At 34.9% G+C, this 11,339-nt stretch overlaps 2 protein-coding genes across 3 annotated transcripts; one reads left to right on the top strand and one right to left on the bottom strand.

Annotated features, from left to right (window-relative positions):
- Window positions 1-1,047: 1,047 nt before the first annotated feature.
- LOC147539311 (FCS-Like Zinc finger 13-like) lies at window positions 1,048-2,521 on the top strand. The gene is made up of 2 exons (XM_086644323.1): window positions 1,048-1,885; window positions 2,169-2,521. Exons 1-2 carry the CDS (start codon window positions 1,266-1,268, stop codon window positions 2,347-2,349), a joined length of 801 nt encoding a protein of 266 aa, XP_086500449.1. The 5' UTR covers window positions 1,048-1,265; the 3' UTR covers window positions 2,350-2,521.
- Window positions 2,522-3,930: 1,409 nt separating this feature from the next.
- On the bottom strand, window positions 3,931-9,078 carry LOC147539310 (oligouridylate-binding protein 1-like). Of its 2 annotated transcripts, none has more exons than XM_086644057.1 (12): window positions 8,719-9,078; window positions 7,645-7,706; window positions 7,101-7,203; window positions 6,807-6,883; window positions 6,669-6,730; window positions 6,488-6,575; window positions 6,266-6,341; window positions 6,147-6,177; window positions 5,618-5,737; window positions 5,180-5,265; window positions 4,919-5,092; window positions 3,931-4,460 (listed from the first exon to the last, which is right to left on the bottom strand). In XM_086644057.1, exons 1-12 carry the CDS (start codon window positions 8,821-8,823, stop codon window positions 4,182-4,184), a joined length of 1,263 nt encoding a protein of 420 aa, XP_086500183.1. In that variant the 5' UTR covers window positions 8,824-9,078; the 3' UTR covers window positions 3,931-4,181. The 2 variants fall into 2 exon arrangements, with proteins under 2 accessions (XP_086500183.1, XP_086500184.1); XM_086644058.1 differs by having other exon boundaries at window positions 5,180-5,262; window positions 8,719-8,995.
- Between the last annotated feature and the right edge of the window lie 2,261 nt (window positions 9,079-11,339).

The following is an 11,339-nucleotide window of genomic DNA, read 5'->3' as shown; positions in this document are numbered from 1 at the left end:
GCAACGGAAATAGAGAAGATTATAAACTTGTACGAAGAACGATCAAAATAACTGTAAAATACTAAACTAACCTAAAACCTAACAAACTTATATTTATAATTTCAGTAACTTAAGTTCAATAACCATAGATTCTACATTCTCTGAGAATCGAATATGGGACTTTTAGGATTTTAGAGTTTGTCAACCTTATCCACCACTTGAGTAAAAGTGTTTAACAACCAAATTTTGAAATAGCAAGAGTAACTGTAGGTGTCGGTATCTGGTGACTTTACTGGTTACGACATTGCCTTTCAATAAATATACGGCAGAGATTGAATTTCACATACACTGTTAACTAATAGATTACATCAAATTTGGATTTGCTCGTCAATTTACTTTACACGCTATTAAACTAGTTTCTTCTTATTACTCTTACCTAAAAATAGGTTTAAGAGGTTTCAAACTATACTAATTCTAGTTAATATCAAATAAGTGTTGCATCAAATTTACTTACTATTTAGGTCATTTACTTACATGCACAACTGCAATACGTTTTCGTCTCAATCACAGGTGCCTAAACCATAGGTTAAAGTAATTTGCTTATATACCTCTTGCAAACCATGATATTTGGGAAGTACTAGATTGCCTTTTAGACCTTTTATGATATCTAAGGGTTTTTTTTTTATCTCATCCAAAAATCAAAATCTCAGTAATATTATAGTTCATGCGCAATTTAATTCATGTTGTATTCTGGTGACAGACGGTCTTGTAACACCGACTAGTCTTTGTCGAGAAAAAGATATCTACGAAAAAAAATAGTTTCCCATCATCTTAAAATTTTGATGGTTGGATCCCAGTAATGAGTCATGGTCATTGGAGATGAAATGTGGGTCTACCTTAAAGGTGTTGTGTTTGTGAAACCTCTTGAAATCCATTGAATTATTTCATAAATATTAAAAAGTTATTAAATTTTATAATTAATTATTTATATTAAAAATGCATTATGTTTTTTGTAATTCTTTAATAAAATTTTTATTTTAATAATAATAATTGATTCCTTCTGTTTTTATATAACAATCAATCAACCATATAAGTCCAAACCAAGAACTTGTGGGACTTCACTTCAAACCAATTCCATCCATCAATAAATTCTAAGAGAGAATACAAATAATTCCCCATTCTTCAATCTTCTTACTTCAGAAAGTAGTGAGAGAAAAATTAAAACCCCAAGTTCTCAATCACTCAAATTTCTTCAAAATTTTGTTCTAAACCCACTTTTTTAAATCATGTTAGGGAAATCAACTAGGAGACCAGTGATCGGAAAGATCATAAAACCAGATAATTCCGGTCACCGGAATTTATATTCTGATGAAATTATTAGTAGTCCAAAAAGCCCATTAGATTTCAAGATGAGATCACCAAGAGGGATGAAAAATTGTGATATGGGTGGTGTTGGATTAGGTATTGTTGCTGCTTTAGAGAAATCCGGTGGTGGTGGTGGTGTTGAAATTCCGATGAAATTGATTCTGGGTAGTTTGAATTTAAACATGAATTTGAATAAATCATCAGTACCAATTCCAATTGGTTCTTCATCTGCAACTAGGAATTGCAGAGAAGAAAAAGTAGTTGAAGAAGATGAAGAAGAATCAGAGAGTTATACTTATGTGACTTGCCATAATGGGCCTAATAAGAAATCAGTCACTAGGGTTTACTGTGATCATGGAGGTATTGTGGAAAATGAATTATTTGAGAATCATCAGAATCACAAATCAAAGAATTTGGGTGTTTTTTATGAGTCACCACCAAGATTTACAGACTCAAAATTGTTGTTTCCTACCTCAGATTTTCTCAGTTGTTGCTATCTTTGTAGAAGGAAGTTGCAAGGCAAAGATATCTACATGTACAGGTAAAATTTTATATCAATTTCTCTTTCTAGTTTTGTTTTTGACTATATCTTAAACTTAGAGAGAGAGAGAGAGAAAGAATTTGGCTTAGATTTGATGCATACCCAAGTCTTAAAATTCCTATATTAGGAAGAGAGAGATAGAGAGAGAGAATTTTGGTACATACCCAAGTCTTAAAACTTCAATATGAATTGAATTTCATGTTGAGATTTAATGATTTTGTTGAAATCTCCAATTTTTTCAATCTATGAAGTACTTATAAGAGATTATGATGAAATTTTGCAGGGGAGAGAAAGCATTTTGTAGTACAGAGTGTAGAGAAATGCAAATAGTAAATGAAGAAAGGAAAGAAAATTGCAGAAGAAAAGCATCAAGAGGAGGAAGATATGGAGATCAATATTTATCTATCTCTAATGGAATAGAACAAGAACAATTATTTTTCTCACCTGGTATAACTGCATCTTAATTAGATCAACATTTTTGATAAATATGTTATGAGATTTATAGTTGAGACCCTCTTTTTCTTTCTTTTCCCTGAAAATCAAGAACAAATTTTTGGTCACAAGCATTAAGAGCTTGATGTTGTAGTTTGTAAATTTTTTTTCTGTTCAATGAAGAATAGTTTGATATTATGAGAACTTCAGTTTCTCTTGTTAATTTTGTTTTATAATTTGAAGATTATCAATCTGTAATGAATTTGATTACCAAACCAGAAGTTTCTTTTTCTACCTCAGTTGTTTTATGATGAAATTTATCTTTTTTTTTTTTGTTGAACATGATGAAATTTATCTAATGAACACAAGGAAGCTTTGTCTTTCATTCGAATCTCTATTAATTGAGCGACTTCCTCCCAACAATCCTTTGTTGGAGTGAGTAAGAGGTCTAGTCTTCCACCTTCAAGGTCATGGATTCGAGGCACTTTGACAATACAAAAGAAAATAGAGCTAGCTCCTAAGATCCGAAAATTAGCTAATATATGGTATTTTCACCGGAATTTCGCAAGAGTTTTTACTTTTATGTTTGTAGTTTTTTTTAATAAGAGTAGTTCTATTCTATTGTTAAAAATCTAATTATTCAATATTTTTCTCAATAGTATTTGATAATGATGAATATTAACAAGAAGATAAAAAAAACTCAAAACAAGAGTAAATTGTTGAAGAAATTAAGAGATAAACTCTCATTTACATCAAGTCAGATTCAAGATCAAGATCTAGATATAGTAATATCAAATAAGATCAACGGTCTATGAAAGCTTTTATTTGAAGATTCAAAAAGAAAGCTTTTCAGATTTGGATATAATCTCTATTTTAGGTTTTAAATTTAGCCCTTCATTATCAATTCAAAAGTCAGAAAGTGAAGAATCGGCAATTGTTCTTCTCTTCATCTTTCATTATTGGAACTTGCTCTATGAAAGCTTTTGATAGAAGGTGAAAGCAAAGAGAAGGTGCCCCATTGTTTTTCTCTTCATTCTTCATTTTAGATCTGCCATTGGAGTGATGAAGTAAGAAATATTGTGGTGTATGTGATTTGCTCGCACTTGATTTGCTCATACTTCTTATATCCAAGTTGAAAACTCTCAAACTTTTGTTGCGTGAGTTAATTACTTTGTTCTCTTAGTTTTTCAATAAGATCAACTGAAGAGGAGATAAGAAAAGAAGTATGGAGACACAAATGAAGGAAAATGGAAAAAAATCAAAGGATGACGATTGTTACTGTTTGTAAAAGAATAAGATCAAGGACTTGGATCTTACTGCACTGATGATGTTTTTTGGAGTATAAATCATGCGTGGGGCTATTAAATCCAAGGGAGGTCCAAACAAACCAGGCAATTCTATATAATTGTCAAATAACTCTTCAAAACAAAACAAACAAAAAAGACATTAGGAAATTTTTCTTAAGCCTAGGCCAATTATAATGTATATTTCACTAAGGTAGCTAAGGTCTCGTTTGGGTAAGCAAGTTGCTTAGAGGAAGAAAAGAAAGAAAAGAGAACATCCAAAATATAGTAGCTTAGAGGAAGAAAAGAAAGCAAAGAGTACATCCAAAATATTACAAATACTAATATGTAATTAAAAGGGTAAAAACTCCCTCTCCAAACATTCATCCCCACATAATAAATATCCAAAGCTACAAACAGTACATACATATATAGATAATTATCCATTGAAATCCCAACCACATTGGGAGAAAGGCAGTATAAGAAAACTAAGCAAAGGAAAAACATAACACCGAAAAGTTTGTTTTGATAATTTTGGCTAAATATGATAAAAGTAGAGGTTGAAGAGAGAGATGATAGATTTACGGGTAGTACATAAGCTGCTGTGAGTTCTGGTAACCACCATCGTAAATGGCCTGGCTAGCTCCTGCTCCCATTCCCATAGCTGCTTGCTTCAATGCATGCTGACCGTGAGGATGCATTAGTCCCTGAGCTCCAGCCATCTTACTCATTGCTAGTTGACGCTCGTAGATTAAGAGGTCAGTGGCTGAAAGACCTGGGTATGGTCCTGCTGCTGCAGCTGGTGGTGGTAGAGGAGTTGAACTCGTCCCTGGTGGAGTTGGTTTACTTCCCCACGAGCACTGCCATCCAAAGATATAAACAAAAAATTTAGAGAGATATTTCAACGGAGAAATAATAGCCTACAAGAATGGTTGATCTGACAGTTATCATGTCCTCCTTCAGTTACAAAAAGGATGACATGGTCCGGAGCATTTGGTGTTAGTACCATACTATAGAAATTTATGCTAATGGCGTTCGACGGGTAAACTGCAGATTTTGTATGTCTATATTGGATATACTAGCATAAATCTTATTAAGACTATAAAATCGCTCAAGTGAACGGTTGCTCAAGTAACAACTGTAAGTAAAGAAACTAATAACCAAGCATATTATTAGGTTGATGTGATGGGCACTTCGCAGTTGTGTTGGATCCTATTGGTATAGATATGTGCGGATTTAAAAAGGAGTTACCCGACCCTGACCATTTTCATAGAAACAAGTCCAAACACTAATTATGCGAATCGTGAAAGAGACTTACCTTAACAGGCTTGCCAAAGAGAATCCGTGCATTACCCATCTGAATGGCTAGAGCTGCTTCTCCATGGTTACTGTACCTCACGAAACCAAACCCTTTATCTCGCTGTACTCGAACTTCTTCAATTACTCCAGCACCAAGGCCATGGAAATGTCGATGAAGGTCGAGCTGGGATACCTGCAAATCATTTATACACATGTTAGAGAGATGGGAGAACAACAATTAGCATCAGAAAGTGCTAGGATAAAATAGATTGTTTCTTGCCTCAGGGGCGAGGTTGCCGACGTAAACAGTGGTGTATAGAGGATTATTCTCGGGAGCATCTTCATTTGTGGCCTCTTGACCATCTTCTGCAGAAAGGGTAAACAATGTCCAAATATTATATCAGCAAATGTAGAAAAAAATTCGCAATGATAAGGTTTGAACAGGTATAGATATACTCAAGCAAATCATCAAATATGCTTTATTTATATGGTCAAAATTAAACTTTTATCTGAGGGGAGTGACGAACTCCCAGACAACACAAATAGCAGGAAACGAAAAATAAATATTACTTAACATGACAGTACCAAAGCCTGACAACCAAGTATTAAATAAGAAGGTTTGTTTTTTTTCCTTTCAAAATTTAATAAGGTTACTTGAGATTCATTTGATAGAGATAATACCACTGAGACTCGTCTTAATCAGTTAACATGAGCTCACCTGATGTTCCGTTAGTAAGCTCCACCACACTTTTAGCTTCTGTTTGTTGATTGTCCTCATTTGCACCGGAACCTTTTGTTGCCCAATTACACCTTATCTGTCTACTCCCAAGCCACTTTCCTGCATTAAGAAATTATGAGATGGCATTAAACAAGTATACTGAAGGCTAAAGCTATGTCAAGTAAAAGAAGAAACAAGAGTTAAGTGAGCAGAAGAAGCTTAAATGAGTTCTTAAGTTTTAAGTAACACTGCTAACCCCAGAATCGTCTAATAAGAAGTCAACAGCAGTTGTCTAATAAATTATCATTTAACTATGAACAAACCACATCACTTAAGGCTTCCATCACCTTTGTCCTCCACAACGTCCTTTTTTGTGTGATGAACAATAATTAAAGTTTTGGAGTGAGGCCTTAACTAAGAATGGTTACAAAAGGAAGATGTCCAGATATGATTTCAGTCTACATGTGCGATGCGGAATGGGAAATAAGACAAAAGCAAACAGCAATTGAAGCAAGCTGGTGGTGCTTACCGCTTAAATCATTTATTGCACTTTGAGCATCCTGTAACAAAAAAGAAAATTTTATGGTCATGTTAGAAAAGGAATGTGATATAAATTGTCATCTTGAGAGAAAGAATCATCTCACTTACCTGCTGAGTCCTGTAGGAAACGAACCCAAAACCTCTCGAACGTCCAGTCTTTTGATCCCACATGACCCTTGCATCTCTGCAGCCATCCAAATGTTAATCCAAAATTACAATAATCTGAGTTCTCATCACTCATCAGCATACTAGTTTGTCGACTTGCAAAAGTGTTGTAAAGTTTGAAAGAATTTGAAACCTAAACAATAATTTCAGTGAGGAGGAACTTACGAACAACTTGGATAAACGGAGAAGCATGCAAACAAGCTAGAATCAGTAACCTCAGGGCTAAGATCACCAACGAAAATGTTATAATGACCTGAATAACATGGTCCCAAGGTCATGAAGTTAGCAATAAGCCACGACAAGAGCAAAAATTAGCAGACGGGGACAAACAGGGAGAAATGATAACCTGATGTGTCCTCTCTCTGACCACTGGCATATGCCCAATTAACTTTAATAGGCTGCCCAAACCTGCAAATTTACTTAGTTACACAAGGATAAAATCCCAACAAATGCAATTAAAATTCCAACTTGGTTCTCTACTTACAGGTGCCTTCCATTTAGAGTCAAAATTGCGAGAGCAGCAGACCGGCGGTCGAAGTAGTCAACGAAACCATAGGATGACTGCAAAGCAAATCAACACGAAGAGTAAGCAAAACCATCATATAGACATAATCACACAAAAAGACAAATTATGTGACACAATTTTTTTTTATCTTTCCAACTTTTATTATATAAAATATCAAGGCAAAAAAATTTATGGAATTAATCATCCAAACAGGCAGATCAAGTATCACCCTGAGTTTACTGGTAGAATAGAAGTGCACAATCAGAGCTGTACCTTCTCCTTTCTAATGAGCTTGCAACCTTCAAGAGGCCCAGTACTTGCAAAAACCTCTTGAAGTAGTGGTTCAGTAACCTGTGTATGAATGTTACCAATATACCTGCAAATACTCAGAAAATAGAGTTGTTATGTTTAAAATGCATCATCTAGTAAAGGAATGACATTATAGTAATTTTTTCTGAGTTCTAATTTACAGTTGTTTGTGGTTTAATGGGCTTTCCCACTCTTTATAATCTTTTTACAACCAATGGAGAATTAAAAAATCACTGGTATCATGCAGGACAAAACCACACAAAGAAGATCTAGTTAATAAAATGACGACAAAGAGAACTAAATCTACAAATACAGGAAGCCTCAGAAATATTCATTTTGAAAGGGTCCTCTCCAAATATTACAAGAACTTATCTACTCTAGCCATTAGATTCTAGAAATTTAAAATCATTGTCCTAAGCATCTAGGGTTGAGCCATAAGAATTGAACAAAAGAAAGAGAAATAAAAATAAAACTAAAACTAAAAAGAAAATGTCCCTAAGACACTCACACACTGCGGCATGTACTGGAATCAAAACCAGGAGGCAGATTTCCACTTGGGATCGGCTCTATCTGCAAAATAAAAATGTAAAATAGAAGAAAAATGGAAAAAGAAAAAAGCCTAGAGAATAAAAATCTGTCTGGACTAGGGTGACATCGACAAAACAAAGCCTATCAGCTACAGAAAAAAAACAAATGGAAACCTAAGATCTGCAAAAGAAGAAAATAAGAAAATGATATAGGAGAACCCTGTTCGGCAAACATTGTGGCATCACGATTTTAACTCTTTTTTTTTTCTATTGGAAGCTAATTTGGGCGAAGATGCATACAAACCATTCCCTACTCTAAATCAAAATTAACCACATCTTTGTTTTTCCTTCAACCAAGATAACATCTTTCATTTTTCCCCTTTCATTCCAGATAATACAAACATACGATTTTGAGGTTGCTCCACTAATGAAGAGTTTTAATACAAAAAAAAAGTTTGTGGAGATGGTTGTAGCTGAAAATAAAACAGGGGTATAGTTTTCATTCTCTATAGTTCTTCAAAGTATTACATTATTATTATTTTTTTCTTCATCATATTAGTTTAGAAGAGCTCCATATCCGAAAATCTCATAAACTTGCTTTAGACCTTTAATATCTCCCAAGCAAACAAGATAAACCCCAACCAACAAATTCAGAAGAAACCATCAGTAGGATTATTTCAACACATACTCCAAATTGAAGCTTACCCAAAATGGATGTACTTCAAATGAAGTGCTCAATAAACATAAAAAAAAAAATCATTTTTTTTTCTTTTTACAAAGTAATTTCATTTTTTCTAATTCGACACAAAATCTTCTGCTCACAGTTCTCAGTTTATTACAAGTAGTACAGGATTTAAGATTAAAAACAATTTTTTTCCTAAACCCTAAACCAAACATAATTTTTCCTAAAACATAAATAAAATTTTGATACTCAAAATCAAATAAACTGAGCTGGGAAATGAAAAATTGACATCCAATCAACATATCAAACAAGAAGAAGAATTAAAATCTACTCAATATAGAAAGAGAGAGAGAGAGGAAGGAAAATCTTGTACCTGAGGAGGAGCTAAGAGACCAGGATGATAAAGAGATTGTTGATGTTGCTGCTGGATAAGAGCTTGTTGCATCAAAACCTGTTGTTTCAACCTCTGTTGTTGCATTTTTCTTAAGATCTTTTGAAATAAAGATGAATCGAATACAAAAGTAGTAGTAGTAGATAGTAAAAATTTTTAGGGTTAGGGTTTTCTGGTGACCAAACAGAAGAAAAAGAAAAAAAAAATAAAAACCCTCGAAGTCGAGGAAAAAAGAAGAAAGAGAAAGTGATAATTGGATGAAGAGGTATGTATCTATAGACTAATATAGAGAGAGAGAGAGAGAGAAAATCTGACAGGTTAGGAAATATTCGTCCTTCACAAGAATTTTCTAATCGTTGGATTTCATCTACTTATTTGTGTAGTTAACGATCAGATTTCAACCACGTTAGATTGTTATAGTGTGTGACAACGGGCTGGGTCAATAATTACAGCCAAGAGCTAAACGGGCCAAGGTTGGTCCAAGTTCTTATAGGTTTCACAAAAAGCCCATTTACTCTAGCTCCCAAGCCCTGATTGGTTTCACAAAAGCCCATTTAACTCAAAACCTAGGCCAATGAAGTAGGCTCTGATAAGATGTCATACGCACACACCCACACCACCGCTCTTTGATTTTGTCCACAGCCTTGACCCATCTCTTTCCCCACATTACAAAGTTTTTAAAATTTTGTTATGTTGTTGGGTTTTAGCCCTCTTTATCGTGTTGATCACATCTTGATGATTAATCAATTCCATGTGATGACTAACGTAGAACGTAGTCCCTTTAAAAAAATATTAGTGAACACCGACATAAAAGTTTGTCATACATGCGACACGCCTCCATCAACCACCATCTATGGCTTCATCACCACCTCTTGCGCTAGAAAAGTTTATCTCTCATCCTCGACGAGGTTTTTGTGTTTGAAAGCCTCGTGGTGGGTTTCAATTGAACCTCAATGTGTTGAGGGTTAGTGGTGACGTTGATGGATATAATGGTGGTGATGGGGAGAGATGAGAAAGGGATAGAGAGAAACTAATCGATGACACCCCTCCTGCTGGTCGAAAACTGTACATTTTTATGTGGTGTACAAACAATATATTGATATTTGCACAATCTATATAGCCTTGTGTGCCTTTAGCCTTGTGTGCTATTTTTATAGGCGCTAACATGTCCTGGATCGGTTCTGAGGGCAAAACTAGTAAAGTCTCGTTTCGGTTCCCAGGACTGAAGGGCCTCCCAAAAGAGCTACAAAGAAAGAAATAAAGAGAACCACTTTATTTGTTTGATAGAGAAACTACCAAAATCAATACATTGTCTAATTTACAACAATCGGTGGGAGGCACGTTGGACAGACCAAACGGCCAAGTTTAATCCCAACATTTTTTTCTTGAATTATACATTTTTTTTTCTTACTTTTGTTGGCACTACTTAGGTGTCGTTTGACAACAAAAAAAAGGTTATTCCGAAAACATTAGTGTTGGGACGCCAATATTTTTTTACTTCATTTCCATTTGGCTAAAATTTTATTTTTCACATCAACAATTTCCTGCTTCAAATATTTACCATATTCATGTGAAGCTTATACTTTTTGGTTCTTATTAGTGGAGTTGTACTTTCCATTAAATGATTAGAACTTAACATAGGAACTACTCATTGAAATGAAACTGAGTCAATTAAATTATCTAGTTATTTTAAAATTTGTTTTATTTAACAAGTTCTAATAAAATGCACACCGTTTGTTTGTCTGGAAAGAAATACCTATTATCAGGCCACACCAACATGTATAAGTAGGGGTGGGATGTTGGTCTGGAAATCTGGACCCCGCCCACGACCGTCCGAGTTTGAAGGGTCCGTGATCATTCGATGTCCAAACCGGTTCGTACCCGCCTGACCGAATGAGCTTAAGCGGACGGATGCGGGATAGGTCCCTTCTCCGGTGTTCTGACCGAGTCCGCCTGACCGAACCCGTCCATACCCGTCCGTTTATTCTATCCGTTATACCCGCCCGCCTATATGATTGATTTTAAGCCTGTGGATTTATAGGGTTAGTTAGAACAGTTAGATATCAAGAGTAAAAATATATAACCCTAGAAATAAACTTTTCTTAATCTTGTCTTTGCCTCTCTACTTCTCTAGTCTCCCTGTCATCAAAAATCTCAATATCTCATCACTAATCCAAGAATTCCCAATACACCGATTGTAATCCATGAGAAGAAGAATAGAACCGGTCGTAATCCATGATAAATCTCAATGTTTATCTTTTAATTTTGTATTCATTTACTTTTTGGAATTGTAAAGTGGGAGTTTAGAAAACTATTTTTAGCTACTAAACAGATTTAATTTTGAATAATTTTTTTATTTATTCATTAGTGACCGATGTCCGGCCGACCGATATCCGGTTTTCCCCACCATCAAAATGGGCACGGACTGGCATTTTGTTGGAGAAAAATCCGAAATGTCCACCCTTTTTTATCCGGGTGTCCAAGTGGACACTTAGGACTTGCGCTCGTTCCGCCCGGAACCCCAGACCGATCGGTTGACTTAGTGTTTCCTGCCCGTCCGGACAGATTCCCACCTCTAGGTATAGGGGCAAAAGTACATAGTA

Source organism: Eschscholzia californica, unplaced genomic scaffold, assembly GCF_041429995.1.
Source record: "Eschscholzia californica isolate CP2 unplaced genomic scaffold, dmEscCali1.0.p SCAF_5, whole genome shotgun sequence".
Taxonomy (NCBI): Eukaryota; Viridiplantae; Streptophyta; class Magnoliopsida; order Ranunculales; family Papaveraceae; genus Eschscholzia; species Eschscholzia californica.
This window is presented reverse-complemented; position numbering and strand designations above follow the sequence as displayed.

Bases quoted from the DNA above. Each gene is read 5' to 3' on its own strand.
- LOC147539311 (XM_086644323.1), top strand. From the start codon at position 1,266: ATGTTAGGGAAATCAACTAGGAGACCAGTGATCGGAAAGATCATAAAA. The intron at 1,886-2,168 runs GTAAAATTTTAT...GAAATTTTGCAG, and splicing joins AAAGATATCTACATGTACAG to GGGAGAGAAAGCATTTTGTA.
- LOC147539310 (XM_086644057.1), bottom strand. From the start codon at position 8,823: ATGCAACAACAGAGGTTGAAACAACAGGTTTTGATGCAACAAGCTCTT. The intron at 7,204-7,644 runs GTGAGTGTCTTA...GAGTATTTGCAG, and splicing joins TCCAGTACATGCCGCAGTGT to GTATATTGGTAACATTCATA. The intron at 6,342-6,487 runs GTAAGTTCCTCC...GGATGGCTGCAG, and splicing joins TCCGTTTATCCAAGTTGTTC to AGATGCAAGGGTCATGTGGG.